At 38.0% G+C, this 20,533-nt stretch overlaps 1 protein-coding gene across 4 annotated transcripts in view; it reads right to left on the bottom strand.

Moving 5' to 3' along the window:
* Ten-a (Teneurin-a transmembrane protein) overlaps nucleotides 1-20,533 on the bottom strand; it is a 113,553-nt gene that overhangs the window by 22,613 nt on the left and 70,407 nt on the right. For 3 of the 4 annotated variants that reach the window (XM_033345371.2, XM_076624303.1, XM_076624307.1), the window contains exons 3-9: nucleotides 11,035-11,154; nucleotides 9,806-10,449; nucleotides 8,612-8,825; nucleotides 4,575-4,839; nucleotides 3,048-3,178; nucleotides 2,127-2,273; nucleotides 1,368-1,575 (exon numbers count right to left, since the gene is read on the bottom strand). In XM_033345371.2, the coding sequence (XP_033201262.2) occupies nucleotides 1,368-1,575; nucleotides 2,127-2,273; nucleotides 3,048-3,178; nucleotides 4,575-4,839; nucleotides 8,612-8,825; nucleotides 9,806-10,449; nucleotides 11,035-11,154 (1,729 nt within the window). The remainder of the gene's footprint in view (nucleotides 1-1,367; nucleotides 1,576-2,126; nucleotides 2,274-3,047; nucleotides 3,179-4,574; nucleotides 4,840-8,611; nucleotides 8,826-9,805; nucleotides 10,450-11,034; nucleotides 11,155-20,533) is intronic. The other variant, XM_076624297.1, reaches the window with a different exon arrangement.

Below are 20,533 nucleotides of genomic sequence, written 5' to 3'. Positions count from 1 at the left end.
AAAATATTTCCTTTTTCTTTTTTTAATAATCCATGTAATATTTGAAGAACAATTTAGAACTTTGATAATTTTATCGTAACAGATCGATACGAAAGGGGAGATTGCCGAAAGTTATGCAACGAACGATTTTCCTATGGTATTTTACTATTTTGCCCCATCGTGAAGCTTCGTCGGAAAAAATGGACCACGTAAACAAAACTCTTCGGCGGAACCATCGTCCGTGTGTGATCAGACACGTTACGCTTCTCGAATGATACGATGTGCTTCTCTCACGTTTTTTTTTTTTGCATGTATATATAACACATACTGCACATATGTGTATACATATATTCTTCGGGCTTTTTTTTTTACGTGAAACACATCGTTAACGTACCGTACGGGTAAACAAAAACAATGTCCCTTCTGAATGAAATCAATGATCTGCGCAGTTCTCGTGGATGATAAAAACGAGGAAAGTAACAGCCGCGTAATATGTCAAACGCATTCGAAAAATGTAAAAGGCCAGAAACTATGACACGCAGCTATGCTATACGTTTCTTTTTTTCTGTTTGTTCTTTTCTTTTCTTTTTCATTAGTTAAACGGTACGTGTAAGTATCGACGACTATCGAACGAGCCAGACGTTGTTATGATTGAAAATTAATCTTTCCCAGATTTTTCCATTTTATCCCGTTGGATACTCGAAAGGGGGAACAATTGAATGTTTCCTGCAGTATCTAGTTTTAAAGATCGAAGAAATTCGTTATTATTAAATAAAACATTCCGACCGGTTATTTATATTTTTCAATTTCTAGAGACGTGGCAATGCTAATTTAAAAAATATATTTTCTTTTCGAATATTTAAAATACACAGATTCTCCCATGGTATGCATATGTGTCAATGACAAATACATTAATGCAATACAAGAATGGAATATTTTTAATATTTCAAGGATAAATTAAACCCTCTATTTAACATGGAATTAAATTTCAAGTAGTTTCTACTAATTACAAAGACAAACATTCTATTCTCTGACAACTTCAAATATACACTTCAACTTTCAAATATTTCCACTAATTAACTCCGATTACAAAATTGTAAAAGTCTGTGACACATTCAAACCTTCCCTTTCATGTCCCTTCTTGCTTGTCGCCGATGTAATTAATACAATTTTTCTATTGAATCAGCTAATGAAAGAGATTTTTCTTAGAAGCTGAAGAAAAATTCAATGCACTTGATGTCATGTCAACGACTCGCTCGTTCTTCGAAACGCAATTATATCCTGTTAGACGTCGTAAAAATAAAGTATATATAACTAAGCGTTCCTCTATAAATATTAGAATGATTGACTGAATGTAGAACCGTGTGAGAAGAAGTGGTCGATCTTACCTTTCGGTGTACTCGTTCATATGAGCGTAGCTTTGTACGCTGTTCTCCTCAACGAGGAATTTCACGCGCTGGTAAAAGGACGCGGTCACGCTGGGCGGTTGTTTGCGGAGAAGGACGTCCACGGGATTATTACTAGTAAGGCACATGATATGCTCTGCGCAAGCTGCGTGCGAGCAACACTCGCTGTCAGAACAGTCCATCATGCCATCTAAGAAACATTACTTCTTATATCAAACGTTCGCTGAATATACATATTAAGAAATTATCGTTTAATTTTAATTTTGGATAAAACTCGATTTTTATTGAAATTCTTCAGGTATTTTTAGCTTTGTTAGAGCTGTTTAGGAAGTTCGCAATTTTATTGGAATTCTATAGGAATTGTGAAATCGCCTTAGAAGTTTTTGGAACTTTAGGAATTTGTAACGTATCAAAAGAACGTGTATTTAATATCACTACAGTCTTTGAATCTTCCGTCGAAATTTAAAACATTTTTTAATCTTCAGGGCAGTAGGAAAAAATTAGATATTACTGTAATAGAAAATATTTGAATAGCCTTTAAGGCTGTTCCACAATGAGACACCTATATTTTCTATAAATATTTGCCTTCGTTTTTTTAGGTTAGATCAAAATAGGTGAAATAGTAAAGCAGTAGAAAAAGTATATATCATGAAAAATTACACGATTATAATTGCTTTGGTCTAATAATCTTCTGTTCCTTCTATTACCATTTCTTTCTACTTATAATATTTATACACTCACCCTGATCGTTGTCAATAAAGTCATTACATTCCATTTCGAGTCGTATGCTGCAATCCCTTCCCGCCCAGCCGGTTGAACATCCACAACTGTATTCGCCATCTTGCAGAGTGCACAGTCCGTGGCGACTGCATCCGTTCTCGCATCCAGCTGTCAAGGGAACGGCGTGAATGTTTTAATTGAAGATATCGGGCAACGATCGGAGCTAATTGAAAATCGATACTAGCCCCGTGTTGGGAGAATAAACGATACATGTGATTCCATGAAAGAATATATCTCGCGATAGAGGAAATAACTTTTCGATAGGAACGATTCTTGTATAGTTTTAATTAACATTTGGTTGATATAACGTTACAATATAAATTATTTGAGTGAAATATAGTTTCGATCGATCAATACTCCTAACAATATCCTACAGTATATACATACATACATACATAGTTGTATAACGTAGTAAGTGAAATTTTAGGTAATTAACAAAATACATAAATAATTATATAAAAATAAGAGAAATAACAGTACTGGGATAGCACTTATTTGTTATTTGAAAATCATTTCTACTTGTTTTTATTAAATTATTATTAAACGATAGTTTCTTACTGCTCTGTCTGACAAAGTATCGACCTCCTCTACTTAAGTCTCTTTATACCTATATCTACGTTGTTTCACTCTTATACAATCTATCTTTAGAATGATATCATTTTTCGAATCTACTGCCCTAATTACGAGTAACATCGGAAACAATCAATAACGATAATATAACAGTAATAACAGTAATAAAAATAACAAAGTAATGACATTGAATATCCGAAGTCCTTGATCCGCGATTACATCAACGTTTTACAATTACCATTCCATGGGAAAAAATGGAGAGATCATGAATTTAAACGGCGTCACCGGCGATGCCATTAATATTTTACTTACGCAACGTGCAATGTCGCCCGTTCCATCCTTGACTGCAAACGCAAGTTCCATTCTTGCACTGGCCATGTTCCGCACAGCGTGCATCGCACGGTTTTTGATCGCACTTGGTTCCAGTCCAATCGTCGTTGCACCTAAAAATCACATACCTTTCAGATACTCAAACTCCAAACCTCTTTTTTTCCTGCAGTCTATCGTTACTTCAATTTACGTTACGTTAATAACGTTTGCCAATTTAATATTGACATCAATTTTTAGATGCCATCATATCCAACTATTTATCAAATTTGTAATCTTCTTCCTCAGAGACAAGCGAAAATCAGCTTTTGAAGGCTCAACATATACAATTCAAGACCAATGTTCCGAAGGCGTCCTGCACAATTTCTGAAGAAAAATGCGCTCAGCTTTATCGTCCAAATGCAAAATTGATTTCCTCAGCGCGGAACCCTTCAGGAAAGCGGGAAAAAGACACGGATTCCGGCAAGTTCCGAACTCGTCCTGCCGCGGTGGGAACTTTTTGCGCTTACGGACGCTCTTTCACGGGACAAGAGGGGAGAGGGAGACGAGAAAGGCGTCAACTTTAGAATATGAGAAAGGAGATCTTCTTTCGTGTCCTTGATTCTGACAAAGGAACGTCGGGAAGGTAGGGCGGTCCTTCGAGTAGTGATAAGTTGGCGGCCACCCCTAAGATAGAGCCTTTTTCTCGCAATTTTTCACCTCCTTAGCCTCGACTTTCCTGCCTCCGATCTCGTCGGCAATTTACTCATTTTTAGCCTCTACGCTCTAACGCCACCTCCTCTCCTTGTCCCTGCTTAGGATTCCAACACTTTACGATTTTTCTCCCCCTTTTCTTTTTCTCTCTTAACCGTTGCTAACTTGTCGTGATAAACTCGGTCGAAGAATCTTTGAATGTCTTCCAGGTATATTTTAAGTGAAGAGTAGATGGATCTGAATTAATCAGACTGTTGTGAAAGTTGGCGTTTCGTGGAACAGGATTCCGAAGACGGGAATGTTGGAATAAAGAAAATAGCTTGACCGGAGGAAGAAAGAAATATTGTAATCTCGATTAAGGTTCTGTGTAAAAAAATAAAATAACGGAGCAATTTCCAAGTTGCTAAAATTCTGTTGTATAAATTAATGAACGAAGGATCGGCAACGTTTATAATATTCGTTTGCCATGCAAACGGAAATATTAACTCACGTAAACTCATTTAAAATTCTATTTCTAAGAATTGGAAATTACCTAGGAATGATTTCAATATGAGCCCTCTAACCCTCGCAAAATTCCTCTTGCCAAATACCCGAAAAGTTACACGATATGTAACCGAAATCGCGATAAAATAAATCTTGCTGACTTAACCCACACAGCGAGGAACGAGGTTAAAGAGCAAAGGCCAGAAGGATACGCATCACTTTTCCTACTGAATACGGAAACGCGTCCAGGTAACCCAATTCAAATTCGCGAAGGACCCATAAAGGACGACAGGGAAACATGTGGTAGTAGTGTAGCGCTATACAACGTGTACTGACTTGCAAAGACCCTGCTCGCAGGTTCCGTGTGGTCCGCAATCGAGGCCACAGCTTGGTTGCGAACAATCTACACCGGTCCAGTGTCCCTCGCAGACGCAACTTCCGGATTCGAGGTCGTACGTGCCGTGGTCAGAGCAACGAGGCAGACATTGGTACACCTGCTGGTCGACCTGGTTACACCTTTCACCCTGCCAACCTGCTTTGCAATAGCATTTGCCAGCAACGCAGGCGCCGTGACCACTGCAGTTTGGATCCGAACAATCAGCTGTAATTTATTGTTAATTACATTTATTTTACATTGTAAGTTATATTTGCTATATTAATTTATGTTTACTAGTAAACTTTGCCGTTCTCATCGGGTCTATATGATCCGAAATAGATTTAAATTTCAGTAATATATTTTAATATATTCCTAATATTAAAATAATTAAATTATAATAAAAATATATATTAATATATATTTTAAAAATATAGGTCGTTTCTATTAATCGTACAATATTGTACAAATTTACTGTCATCACTTTTTGATAATTAAAGATAAGATCGCATACAACTTTCTGTTGTATATATTTAAAAAGCTCAGGTAAAATTTGCTCAACTTTAAGCGTCCAACAGTGGTTGTGATTTATCCAAACAACTACTTGCACCTGAACGGTGAAACGGAAATTCTTGAAGCTAACCCAACAATCTACCAACAAATATTTCCTTGCCGAATCACGCGTATTATTAACAAACTTCACCGTACCGGACTGGCATATATGACAACTATCTCGAATTTTCTGCAATGACCTCTTGCTGCTATGAATACGCTTAACATTGTTTTTAAGAACACGAAGCATCTTCCGGTCTGTCGACGGTGATTGCGCCCTGGGCACCGACGAATGGACCAACTTTTTAAATTATGGCATCGGGACAATTGCATTATTCCCGCGGATCCCAGCTGCCCCGGGGAAATTATGAAACTTAATTCCGAAGCGTCCTTGGCGGCGGGATGCACGTTGCCATTTGCGTCGTATGGGGCCGGTTATACGCGATCTCTCAGTATTTGCCGACTGATATATTGGCATGTTTGTCGCTGCGATACATTGGTATTTTTATACAGAGTGAAGCAATAAGGAAACAGATTATTCTTAGAAAAATCACATTAGCCTTTTTTTTCTTTTTAATAAGATGTGTAACAAAAGAGAGGCAGCTGCATTATTCAAATTGTGTAAGATGTTCTATAAATATGAAGATTGCAGGGGAAGAACGGTTTTTTTCATTTTACTTATAAAGTTTCGTTGAAACGAAGATATCAACAAGAATGCATTTTATCATGTTTTTGGTTGGTACTATAGGAAGCGAAGAGTAGAATGATGATAATAATCATGCAGTAAACGTTAATTATGCCTTTTTGTGGAGCTATAAAAGCTACATGGTACTCCGTGAAATGTAATTAACAACGCTGAAGTACACGATAAAAGCGACTTCTATGTGAAGTGATAATCGACATTATTGCAGAGGACCAATGTAATTGTGTGTAAAGAGACTCGCGTTAAAATTACGCGACACGTACTCTTTCTACCTATTGAGGCTCCAGTTTCGAGGGTAAAACTAATCTACGAAGTTCGACCAGTTTTGGAAACTGTTATTAATATGAACGCTTAAAATATTCAAACTTCGTTAATGACATATACCAGAAAAAGCCACGAGTGTGTCATATAGTTGCCATTGATAACATCGTGAAATAATTAAAAGCATTAATGAGCGATTCAAAATAAAAAAGCAGTTTCATTTGCGAGAACAAAGTTATCGGATAATCTCTATGTTATAAAATTACACTGGAAATGTTACGATTTCGAATGCTACAGATTCTTTGGTCTGTGTCGGAGACAAAAATTCTAGTAACCTAATCATCGAACAAATGCATTCTGCATCGCGGTGCCAACGCGAGATCTTAATATGAAACGAATATATCCCATCGTTTGTTGAAGAATTATAGAGAAAGAAGCGTTATGATGAAATCGTAAGGGTGTCAGAGACAAAGCGTCTCCTTTCCCGCGAATAATTTCCCCATTCGTTCCAACAACGTCATTTTTCCATTCCCGCTTCCGTGGAATGGGTCTAACAAAGAACACTTTCAAGACGTTTAACTCAAATTTTATTCCTTCCTGAAATATATCATTAAACGGAAAGACGCGAAAGATTTACAAGTAGCAAACTGTAATTGTAATTGTAAACTGTAATTCTAATTCCAATTGACGGATTGAAAATCATAGTGGTGTAAATGATAGTAGTTATAAAGAATAAGATATTGTATACGTATCTAGCTTTATTCACGTGCTTCGACTTTTAAAAGTATCTCATTATCGTTCATGAACTGAAAAACTATAATTAACGATAAATACAGAATACTGTTGTTTTATAGAATAATAGCAATAGACTGACTTGCAGCTCTTCGATTGTCTCTAAAAGTTCTATTTTAATACTAATTTCATTGTTTATTCGTTTAAAGTCTCTCTTAAAATACAGAAGATCTTTTTGTTCGTTAAAACGAGAGTAAGGTTAGGATATAAAAATTTGTAGACCGCAGTAAGATTAATGGGATCGTAACGTTAAACGTCTCTACAATGTTCCTTTTGGACACAGTTACACTAAATCAAAAACAATAGCAAGATGCTCGTCGAAAGGATTAAAACGACCATTAAATACGACGAAACTAATCGCCCGGTTGAATTGCCGCAATGGTTGACCCATATGTAAATTCAACGAGAGAACGTGCATTAATTATAGGTTATACACAGAGGCATACGGTATACGCTCGCCTGGCGGATGAGGGAACGTGCATTACTAATACCTTGAATCTGTCCGGATAGTGGTGTACGGTAGAGGGCAGGACGTACGGTTGAATTATGGGGAAATTAATGGCGGTGTGACAAATATGAAGAAACAACATCCGACGCAGAAATAGACGAGAGGTAAACGTTCGTCGGAGAGGCATTCGCGTTTCCGCTGCTCATTTTTAACGCTAAAATATGGCGCGATGTTGTGCGCATGCTCGTACACATTCTGCCCATAATGTCGCCGTTAATGAACTCAAAAGTTGGATCATCTGTCCCGTTTTAAGGCCACATTTACATTCCATGTTTCGCGGTATTTCTTTTCTTTTTTTTTTTTTTTTTGTTTTACATCTATTACACAAAGATGCTTTTAAGCGAAACAAACTCAAGCTTTGCACATATTTAAATCCTGAGATAGGTGTAATACAGTGACAGTACCATTAAATTGAAAAATGCATTACTAACTATGAGCTAATCGAAAAAGAGCTAATCATCTAATAAACTAATTGCAATAAATCTTTTCGTTGATGAATATTTTGCTTCTCTTTTTTCTTTTTTTTTTTTTTTTGAGAATGTCAATCTTGTCTTATCAGTGTCGTTATCAATGTCAATCTTAATCCAGATCACATAGACGTGCACCCTGCGTTCCAGGGGGCTCGCAGCTAGGTGAAAGTAAGTTCTGCACGGTTTTATCGCCAAGAACGTTGGTAATTCGAGGGTGAGCGAGAAGCCGATTAAACAATCGGTCTTAAGGGGTCGTTACTAGACGTCGAACGCAGACTTGGATCGTTCGCCTAACTGAACTCCACTGCTCTCCGTACTTCGCTTATACACTCCGTATTTCGCCTTACCCTCGTATACCTTTTCTCTTCTTTTTTTACGCAACTAAGATCATTAGCATTTTTATTAGGCCATTCCATTATGAAATTCGAGTATTTTTTATGATGCTTAAATTTGTATTTAAATTTTTGTACTTAGCTTCCCGTATCTTTTAGCGCTATCATTAAAATTGTTAGAAAATTTTTCAATTATTTGCTTTCCTACGAAAATCATGTTGCTAACAACCTTCTCGTGAATCGTTGCAAACATTTTCCACGTTTCAATCGATAACAGAAGCAGCGAGTACTTTAAAATTGTTTGCTGATTCCAATCTGAGCTTTAAATTGTATTAAAGTAACTACTAAGTATCTATAATAGCCAGACACGTTTTTAACTTACGTTCGTCGCAGAAGGAGCCTTTCCAGCCAGGATTACAAACACACGATCCTCTAACGCACTGTCCGTGTTGATTGCAATCAGGAACTTGGCAGTCTCCTAATGGTATATCGCATTCGGCACCTTTCCAGCCGTCTTCGCAGTGGCACATACCACCACCATATTGTCCATGAGACGAGCACAGCACCGGGCACACGCTCTTACTGCAATCGGCCCCCTGAAATTTTCATCGATTCTCTTCTATTATCTTCCATTCTCTCTGCTCTCCCATAAATATGATCGACGAGCGAGTTTAGCGACACCATTTCGCGATCTAATCGCTTCGATCGCTGTGTAATTCTTTTCGAATCGCTACGTGAAGGAGGTTGATGGACAAATTGAATCGTTCGAGGTGATTTCCTGCGACTATGTGCAAGATTTGTGACAGTGGGTCTAGGAAATTGTGGTATTGGATGGCAAAAGACTGTTATTCTTTAGAATGATTGTCGGTATTATGTTGAGACTGAAATACGACGATTATGTACGATCGTGAATTCTCATTTTTACGATTTTCGAACTAGTGCTTTAGATTTTTTTTGACTTTCTAAAAACTAGTAATTAACGATAATTGCAACTAAGAAATTTACGTTGAAATGTTTTTCATGTTACCTATAAAATAATTAATCCCTAGCCGGAACCATACGTGTTCTTTTGAAATGTTCTGCTTATATGCACGTGGGTAGATAAACAGCAATTTATTACATGTATTAATGTTCGCAGTTCCGTAATCAATTAACGTAACATTAATGTAAGTGTGGTTATATATTTATCCAGCTGAAGCGTATATTCTACCTGTCCACTTGATCTCGATTAAAGTGACCCCACCTTGCCTGTTATATAACAGATATTCACCTCATCAGTTGAGGCTAACAGGGGAGCGGCACAACGTACAGGTCAATGATTCGACACAAATTTAGCACACAGTACACATAATATATTATACAAGCATCGAACGTACTGAAACATACCATTAAAAAGATAGAATGTGAGGTTAAAGTTATTTAAAAGATAAACAACTTTTGATTCTTTATCTTTTTTCCTTCTGTTCTTTCAATTAAAACTAGATTTTTTTCATGTATTTCATTAACTTTACCACCCTAAAAGTTCCTAACCTTCTTAACCTCGCGGCAGTCTTCGAAGAAACCTAAGGATACACACCTGATAGCCATCGATGCAGTCACACTTTCCAAGATAACAGGATCCTCTTCCAGAACAGTCGTTGGGGCAGGTAGTCGATACCCCCTCGGCTTCTGTCACGACCAGGGTGACCTTGTATGGCTGCAACTCGTCGTTATACACCGAAAGGAACCAACGTCCGGTATCCAGATACTGTAGCAGGCTAACGTTCACCATCATCGGCTCTACGATCGTTCTTTTGATCAGCACATGTTGGTACGACCGATTGTCGCTAGATCGCGCTTCAGTCGCAGCTGTTTTCATGAAACTGACAGCCTCTGAGCTAGTGTCTCGTTTCAGCCTATGATCCACTCTGCCACCTTTCACGAATTCTACGAAATCGTATTGCGTGACACTCGGAGCGACGTTTCGTCTTCCGTAGACGGCGAAGTTCGCGCCCCAGGGTAGAGTAAGGTTCAGTCGGATGAAGGCGGGCTGCTTGTTCCGGAACTCGGTGTTCCAGAAATGATAAGGCGAGATCACAGCCGAGTGAGCCACGTTGTATGCCTGCAGCTCGAGCACCGCCGGCCATTGCTGTGCTGATTGCTGAATCTGAGGGTCACTCTGTTGGTCCCCGGCACTGTCCGACGCACTCGAGTGCTCTGCCGTGCTCGTCGGCAGCGACTCTGCGTAGCAGCAGCAATTCGATTACGTTCTGAGCTCTTATTAAGCGTAATTTTACGTATTTTAGAGTAAAAGTATCTTAAAGTTTCCTCTTTATGTGAACGTGAAAATACAAAGATATTATTTGGATAGCTAAGATACGAAAAATATTCGACGAACGAGAGTACAGAATATTCTTTCGAAAATGTATAATAATTGAATAACTGTGTGATTGTATTCACATCCTCAAGTAGACTTTTTTTTATAAAAATTACAAAATTCAAATCGAGGAAAATATGGGTATTCTGTTTCGATGGTGTCTTCAACGACTTTAACGGTCAAAGCGGAAACGTCTGCCGCGCTATTTAGTCTCCCAGTCTCGCGACAAATGTTCCAGTAGCATAACTCGACGAACGTAGCTACACATCAGAACCGATATTATTCTCAGTGTGGCCATTGTATGGTTATATACGAGACGGCCGATATCAGGCCGGGGAAGCCATTCGAACGTAGCAGACGCCTCCCAAAAGCAATTACCGCGAGACGTCGTATGCCGGAGTATTTACATCATGCATAGTGGATGCAAATTGATACCGCTCGATATTTACCTTCGGTGGGTATTTGCGTTGATATCGGGTCGTGAACGTGCGCGTTCTCATGAGTGACAGCCTTCACGTCTTGGACCACTACGCATTTCGTGCTGTCTATCGGCCGCATGGAGCTCACTGCTGAAAAGAAAACAGAGTTTCCCCTTTAACATCAAACACCGTACGTCTCACAGGAGATATATCGATAACACATATGGAGGATCAGTCCTGTTTTAGAGTAAACAGATTTTTTTTTCTACTTGATCATGTTTTTACAGTGTTTGAATTTTCAAAATAGCTTTGAGATATATGTATTATAGAGCGACACACGGCAAAGTGGAATGGAACATGAAAACTTTGTTTCCACAGATCGCGTGATTTTAAAAAGCATATCGACTGATCGAACCGCTTTTTGTTTTACGAGCAGACGTCAAAGTTATTTTATTCGTTTAAAGGTGGCTTTGTATTTGTATTTTCACGTATCGCTAAAGCATGAATTTTCGTTTAATTTTGCTTATGCGTCATTTCTACGAAAACCTAAGAGAACCAAAGAATTCTAACCGGAAGATGTTCTACCAAATCGTTGCGTTCGAGAGGAATATAAAAATCCTATTATTCTAGAAAAGCAATTCCAGAATATATATATATACATATTCCTATTTTATATATATACATAAGAGTAAAATAAGAAAGCAACCATTTCATGTTTTACATTTATCCATTTAAACGCAAGCTGCTTGCGCGCCAATCGGAAGATACGAGCCATAGATTCGTCATTTCGCTGGAGAACACTCGATCTTGGAAAGAATGGCGCAATCGCGAGAATTTCCACGTTGCTGGACCACCGCGATATTACATCGTAAGAAAGTTTACGGTGCCATCGTCGGCCAGCTTTCTTTATAAACATACACAGAGGCGATCACGTACACCGTACGCTTCGTTCATACAACAAAGGCGCACGCAATCAGCTTGTTATATTCTTAATGTAGGTGGCCGCCACTTCAGACAAAATACCACCGTAACGCGACTCTTTTATTGCGCCAGGAATCAGGAACAGAGCTTTGGTGGAATGTCCCGTGGCGTCCTAATGGCTTCATAAATTCGAATAATCGCTTTCGAATTACGATGGGACACTAGATTTCCACGGCCCGACCACCCTTGGTAACTTTTCAAGGCGGCGCGGCGAGCCGAACGACAAAGGCCGCGCCTCTGTTTCTGCGTTTAATACCCGCCATTGGTAATTGGTCCAGTTCCCTGTTTGCCAATAAAAATGTACGTTCTTTCTACTTCAAGATCAAACGGATTACGAAGTTCTACTTTACGGTATTTTATCAAATTCTTTGTTATTTTTAACCGTAGATTTTTTTTACTTCTTAGGAATAGAATTCTCAGTCGGTACACTTTACCTTCTGTTGGTTATGATTAGGCTAAGGATCGTTTTAGTTTAATTGCGTTTGTGTGAAAGTTGAAGGTGCATAGGATCTTTATAGATTTCGACCTTTTATGGTGGTAAAATCTAGACGTAACTATCAGAAACGATGATTGGAATAGTGAAACATCGACTCTGGTCGATCTACCCAACTTTTTGTTATAGGAGGAATGTTACGTGTATACGTAATGCGAAACGTTTTTATTTTTATATACAGGGTGGTTGGTAATTGGTGGTACAAGCGGAAAGGGGGTGATTCTACGCGAAAAAAGAAGTCGAAAATATAGAATAAAAATTCTTTTTATTTTTTTTAATTTTTCCATCGAGACAACGATCTACAGTGAGATCCGTTATAACGAGACGCGATAAAGTGCACGCGTACCGAGCCAAAATTCAAAGTCGATTTTCTCGAAAACAAAGCCTCGAACGAAAAATTTTTATTCTATGTTTTCGACTCCTTTTTTCGCGTAGAATCACCCCCTTTCCGTTTGTACCACCAGTTACCAACCACCCTGTATATACGTAGACACTGTTTTTATTGCAAAAATTGTGTCATATATGTTTGATGTGCAATTTTCTTCACGAATCCGTAAATTTTCTTGCATATGGCTATGGTTTGTGTGGAATGAGTAATTCTCACTGCAAAACAACGGTGATTCTAGTTAGTTATAAACAGTTGTAGTAAGTTGCAGTTCGGTTGGCAACGCACGATCTTCATTACAACACCGCTAACGTATTTCGTTCGCCATATTTGCGGTAACATTCTACAAATACAGTTTCAGAAGCCGATATTGTTTACGTGAAACGCGACATTAATGGGGTTGTAAAAGAAGTAGGCCACCCGATACTCTTTCATGGCGGTCTGTATATACATACTCAACGTATTTATGAACGAAACATTAGCTGAAGATTGAATGGAGGACGTAAATTTTAACGAAAATAGATAAAACTACTAGCTAGAGTTTTGTTAGTTTTTCAATTAAAATACGTAAATCGTAAAGATTATTAAAAAAAAAAAAAATACAGAAACGTAATTATACGTGAAAAATATAACAAAAATTTAGTAATGTGTTTTTATGATTATCATTATTGTTATCATTGTTTCAAACATTTTTTAAGCCTACTAAAAAAACGTGAAAGGAATTACGAGCACAGAGAGAAATACGTTTAAAACAAGGGATTCTTCGAAGCTCGATTAATTTAATGCCACCGTTTAATTAACAGAATCTTGTTAACCATAAAAATTTTACAGCTTGAAATGCGATTTCCCAGAAAATTCGAACGCTGCGCCCTACACTTTTCGGATATTATTACACACGTATAATTCTGCACAAAATTCGAGCCAAATTGGTGACCTGAATTTCAGGTATTCTCTCTCGTAAATACCCTCCGTACGTAACTATAGCATCATAAACCTAATTCCAGAGGAATCCCCCTAATTTGTCAAAGTGATATTTCTTCAACGGATCCGCAGGCGCATTAATCTTTTCGCGTTTTAAATATATGTGTATAACCAGTAATAATACCAAATTATTATACCCCATATTTTTTTACATTTTTTACTTTCTTTCTTTTCTATTTTTACATTAATTACTTTCGTTATTTTTCACTATCTTAAGCTAATTCCTAATACCGTACTTTGCCGATGCTTGCAAAACGATTAGACGTGGGTCACTATACTTACGTGCGATATTTATGTAATTCAACAAGATAAGCAATAACACGAGATTATGATGAATCTGTTAACTTAATTCTTCGATCTTTTCGTACGATGAACACAGATAACGCCTGTACTTCTCACAAGTTTCGCTAAACATCCGTCTCTTCATTTTTCCTATATTAATGTCTTCCAGACAATGAGAGGGCAGTTCGATCAAATTTAAAGCGGCACAATGAATCTCACAATAAAATCCTTATCCGCGGCTGAGAATTGTCATGGCTGAATTAATTATCTGTCCCGGTGGCCGCGTTCGCGTCCGCCAGCAGCGAATTAATTACGCGGGTTAACGAGACTTTTTAAAAGCGAACATCCCACCCCTTTGCCGTTCTTCCTCATACCACTTACAATACAACGTGTCTAACGACCTCTTGGCTTATCAACGCGTTCGTTGCCTCCGTGCTCTTGGCTAATTGAATTAACGTATTACCATCGTTCGAACAATCTAACAAATAGAAAATCACGTTCTGTTCATCAGTATTTCTCACTAACTTGTCTATTTCTCTTCTTTCTTTTTTCTTTACTTTCCTCCTCTTCTTTTTCGATATTTTCGTTTGATTATTTTAATCAATTTCAGTCTCGTCAGCCTAGAAATGGATTTGGCTTACAATTCCTTTCGTTCGCGCTTCCACATAAACTATCGCTCCTTAGTTGATCGATTGCTTATTTGCTTTTTTACTGCTTTCTTTATCGATATCTACCTATCTGCTATTTTCCTTGCACAAATATACATTTCTATATTCTTATTGGTTGTTCTCCTATTCGATAAAACGAATCGCTTTTCAGCCTTTAAATTAACAGGATCGAATAAGAACATTATTCCAAACGTTTCTATGTTATCCAACTACGAATTAAATTTTAAATGTAAAGAAAGTGAAAAGATTCAATGATAAGGTAATTAGAATAGGACGCTACTCCTTCGATTTCTCGCATCCGTAATAACATTCGCGTATAGAAGTCGCGTGATCTACGGAGACGAAAACCGATCAATCGTAGATGAGGTCCGTGTCATACCGATGGAAACGGTAATTTGTATGTCGGCTAATATTTTCTTTCCCGCGTCATCCGGCTAAATTCATGGGCTGACAAATAGAATTCTCACATGTACGACATTGCACGAGCGTGTTCCATTAGCGCGTCGACGATTGATATGTATATTTGTCGGGTCGACTTTTGATTGCGGTCTGTTAACAAATCTGTCTGTATTGGGTTTTTGTTAGGTATCATCGGTTTTTGTTAGTTATGCCGATTATTTGATGTTCATGTAGTCGATCACTCAGATCGTCTGTCTGTTGCGTATACAGAATCTACTCGGTGTCAGATTGCGCATTTAACGGTAAGATCAATTTTTTCCAATCTCTCTTATCTTCCTATTAATAGAAATTATTTTTTTCATTTGATCGCACATACACAGTACAATAGAAGCAACAGATACCTCTTACCAAAAGCGCGTACCAAAACTTGCTATCCTCCTTTTTTTTAATTGTCACGACTAGCAATTAAAAAAGGATACTAAAATACATATTCAACCTTTATTCTCCATCAGAATTCTCAATCAACTTCATCGCACACTCTGCCGTCAATGCACTTTCCACCTCTCCGTCGAAAAAAAAAAAAAAAAAAAAGGAAAAAGAAAATAAAAATAGAGGGAAAAAAAAGAAGATACAACGAACGAACCCCAAGAACCAAGCGTGCAACTCCAATTACGAGCATCGTCCCTTTGATTCCACGCGTCAGCGGTGACAGACAAATTACTGTCCGCGCGTGGAAAAGCACGCATGCGACCTCTATATACCTCCCTTGGCACTATGCACGCGAGAGCATGGGAATCGACTAACTCTAGCTGTGGATACCGTGCGCTGCGAAATAACTGGAAAAGAAGGAGCGTCCCCGTGAGATCGACGCTGCTCGTTATGTAACTATCGTTAGAAATTGAGTTGCAGTGAACTGTGAACTGACCTTATTTCGCGAGCATCAGGAGCAACCGTGGCGTCGTTTTCGTCCTCGTTTCGCGTCGATCGCCAATCGCCCCTTCTACGTGCATTACGTGTGTGTCACACGACCGCCACTCTTCCGCATGCATGCGTATATACACGCGCACCCGTATACCGATCACGATGAAACCATGGCTAACCCTCGAATTGCGAATTCGTCTCTCTCTCTCTCTTTCTCTTTCTCTTTCGCTCTGTCTGTGTTTTCACGTTAAAACGAGTACGTGCGGAGGTACGTTTGGTGAATTTTATTGTACCGTAGCACAAGTGGATTGAAATTCACGATAGCGGAACTCGAAATAAGTTCGACTTTGAAGATGAGCTTGGTATTTCCCTGTGGGCGAGCTGCAGGTCAGGGGCGCACGAAATTTGTCAGGTAAATATGGAGAGGATCGGAGTTTAATAATTTATTAAAATTGGGTGAGTTGGTGAAATAGACGTTGGTCGGGTAGAATTTATTGTTATTATTTCTTTTAATAAATAAATTTGTTTCCCAGGTTAATGTAGAAAGTTGTAGTTTTCAGAACGACGGTTGAAAGCTGAAATATTGTACGGCTACTAAACGCGTGCTTCCTTAAACTTAAAATATATCGCCTAAGATTTAATCTAACCTAATTCCTTACTCATTGCGTGAATATTTCGTGTAAATTCAAAACTGTTCGCCTTAAATAAATTTCCCTTGCACCGTATTCTCAAACTGATAAACTACGAGAACTCCTCAGCAAGATTAATCATCGATCTATTCAACATCGTGAAATTTCAAAAATAGAAACGACGAGAAATTTGTAATATAATGCATAATAATAGGTAATCACAAGGTAGTCGGCTTTCCAATATTTTTAAATGGCTATTACACGCTTTTAACTGTGAAAAGCATAATACCACGCTACAGGTAACAAACGTATTAAAAAGGAAACTGTATGAGATGGCGGAGACAGTGAACTTTCATCATCAAAATCGCCGGAAATTTGAAATCGGTTGAAGGATGAAACACGCCCCCCCCCTTTCTATCCTAACAGGGCAGCCAGCCTAGCACCTGAATTCACCCTTTGATTCCAGACAGGGAAAAGGTGAAGTCGGCTGGGAACGACAGGCAACTCGACTGACGAGAGCAAAGGAACAACTTTTTCAATTATATTCCCTCGGATCGATAGAGCGATTCATTCCCGAGAATGATTCCCGGATTATCGAAGGATTATCCGTTCTTCCACGCCCACCTTATGCTTCCGCTTTCTTTCCGTGCGTTTTAATGAAATGTTTACCATCGATCCGACTGTCGTTCCTTCTAATCCACTGATAGCAGTATAATTTCCAAGAAATCAAGTCGCTACAATAGTCTCTCAATATTTTGAAAAGTTTTCCATTTTCTACAATTTACTCGTACGAATAAAATATTCTCTTTAAGTTACTTGTAAATCTCTTGGGTTTTTAATAGATCTTTGTATAAATAGATTCTACGTGCATGGTATAAACAAGAGACAATCTGTCAGATAGGAAAACAAAAGCGTTTTAAAACTAGGTAATAAATTCATGGAGTTGTGCAAATAAGCCAGCAGCATAATTAAGGTAGTGGCCATCGATATTTTCAAAATATTCAAGAGAATGGGAACGTCTATTTAATAATTCCAGAATCAAATAAACGAACGGTCTTGACAATGTAGAATTAGTTGGCAGTGTACTGAATATAAAAATTGTCGCTTTATAAGAGATGAATAAGTCTTACACATTACGTTTTTCAGTTAAATATACACGGAATATCCTGTAAATTAATAAATGTAATATGTAAATAATTTTCACTGGTACTGAAAGAAGTTATTACGATCTACAATCTCAGTTTTCATTGCAGGTATTTATTTCAATATTTTTAAATCGATGCATTTCATGTATAAGAAATTTTTCTACGGTGGTCGCTAAGTGGGCAAAAAGAATCTCGTTATTTCTCTTAAATGAAATTTCGTACGCGATGAAGTATATAGTCTCCTCGGAAGAAACACCGAGAAAGCTTTAGGAAATATCTAAACGAAAATCGAAGAACTTTTTATTTGTAGAAAATGTTTTCTTCGAGATTACCAATTAATTTGATTCGAAGACACCAAAATTCCATACGAGAAATTCGTAAGGTCGTAACGTCGTCGCTGTCGAAATCGCAGTTTGCCAAGTAAACTTCGCCGATGAATCCAACTAATCGATGTCGAAAAAGCTTCCTATTCTTTCCTCCTCCTTTCGCGACCCATCGTTTCGAGTGCCAGCTACATAAATGTGATTTAATTTTCAGGCATCCTGTCGGGACAACGATAGACCGGTCCCCTTTCTAATTTATTAAATGGAAAGGTACACGTAGGTGTACGCGTACACAAAGGTATACGTTGTGACGCTTAACCGCGCGTTAATACCTCAGGGGGATAAATCTGGAGCACGAAACGGGGGAAAAAATATCGTATAAATATAAGTTGCCGGAGAGATAATACTTTTCTTTTTTCTGCCCTTTTCTTTCTTTTTCCTAGTTATTTATGTATAGTAAATTAGTGGAAGTGCCTCGAGGATTCCTCTATATCGCGTTGCAATGTCTAACATGTTAAAAATGCAAATATATGTTGCTACAATATTAAAATATTTCGTGAAATGAACTCGAAAAAGTTTAGATGGTTTATTTTCGAAACAGGTCTCGTTTATACAGGTTTGAAATTGTTAGAGGTACGTCCATTTCATTTGCAAGACAGTCGAGTAATTTTACGCGAGGAGTCCAGGCCTTTTTGTGAATGTGCTTTGTGAGATAATTATAGTAAAAGAATTTTAATCCTGAAGAATACTTTCTATGATACAGTATTCTGTATAACTATTTTCCTTCGAAGTTCACGTAGTTAATCGCAGCGATAACTCTAGGAAATCGTGCAGAAATCAAAATATCGGCATTCGACGGGGGGAGGAAAAATGTCGGTGGCCAAGAGGTGATTCGTTTCCTCTTAGAGCACGGTGTCTTCAATGAAACGCTTCGATTCCTTGTTCACGGTTCGGTGAAAAGAAATGAGAGCAAAAATTCGTTCGCAATTATTAATAGCCAACGATTCGGTAGCGGTCGTGGCAGCAACAACAAATACGTCGAGCACGTTCACTGTAATGAGGGCGATATTTAAAGCCGCGGGTCGAAAAACCGAAGCTGTCCCGATCAATCTGCTTTTCTTTTTTTCTCCATTTCTGTTTTTTTATTCGTTGAATCATTCATAATTATATTTACACGAATAACCTTTTACTGTGGCATTTTCGCGGATAATTTTTATTGTTTAAATCGTTTCTAGATCTAATAAATGTCAAGTTAGCCAATCTAAAACAAACAAACAAGCGTAAAACAAATATACAGGTGAAAAGAATACCGATCGAAAAATTTAATGGATCTACAAATACATAGAGTGTCAATAATGATTTACATAAAAATATACAACATTCATTTGAGAAATCACATTACGAAAATTTCAAAGAACGATGTCGGTCTAGCCAGGAAAATCCTGAACCGTCTCGGAGACCAGGGAGAAACACAGACTGAAAATGAGGGTAACGACGAAAGAGACAGAGATAAAGGGAAAAAAGAGAGGCGTGGGTGTGGAAGAGGGTAGTTTGGATGCAGTAGCAAACAGGCAGATTGGATTCCCGACTCGATTTACCGGAATGCAGAAATAACAGCTGGCGAAGTCTCCTCGAGGCCGATCCGGCTTTGCAATCTTCTCCTCTTTTCTTCCTTCCGCTTTTCAGACACGCGAGAGAAAGGGACACGGGGTGGACGGAAGAAGAGGAGAAAGAAGAATGCAGACGCCGGATTCAAGGGACAGTTCAGTAAGGGTAACTCGAGAATGTTTTATATACAGAGTATTCTACTAAAGTGTCGAAATTTTCAGGGCTTTCCATGAATTTTATAAAAGATCCTGTTTTACAAAAATTGAATTATATTCGGGAACATCCAATTCTTTTAAATTAGACTTTCTTTATTCCCATCTTTGTACAAAATGTGTCTTTCAAATGGAACTGCAGCACTTTTGTGAATGTGCTTTTTTTTTATCGGTTACGATATTATAGGATAAATAACGACGTAATACTTTTACAAGTACAAATTGCATTCGTTTTCCTATACATGAATGATTATTTTTATTCAACTCTCATATCCGATATATTTATAGAAAAAGAAGACACAATATCGGAAGAAACTCTTGTTTCATCTATTTCAACAGATCTGCCAGGTACGTTGTAATACGAGTTAAGAACTACAGATAGGTAGAATGCGAACGTAATGCATAGAAAACTAGCGAGATCATTGGACAGTAGATAATCCAGACAATGGTCAAACACTCTTGTAAGTAGACACGGCAAGAAATAGACAGACATTTACTACCA

Source organism: Bombus vancouverensis, chromosome 2, assembly GCF_051014615.1.
Source record: "Bombus vancouverensis nearcticus chromosome 2, iyBomVanc1_principal, whole genome shotgun sequence".
NCBI lineage: Eukaryota > Metazoa > Arthropoda > Insecta > Hymenoptera > Apidae > Bombus > Bombus vancouverensis.
The sequence above is the reverse complement of the archived record's forward strand: the minus strand, read 5'-3'. Positions and strand labels throughout refer to the sequence as shown.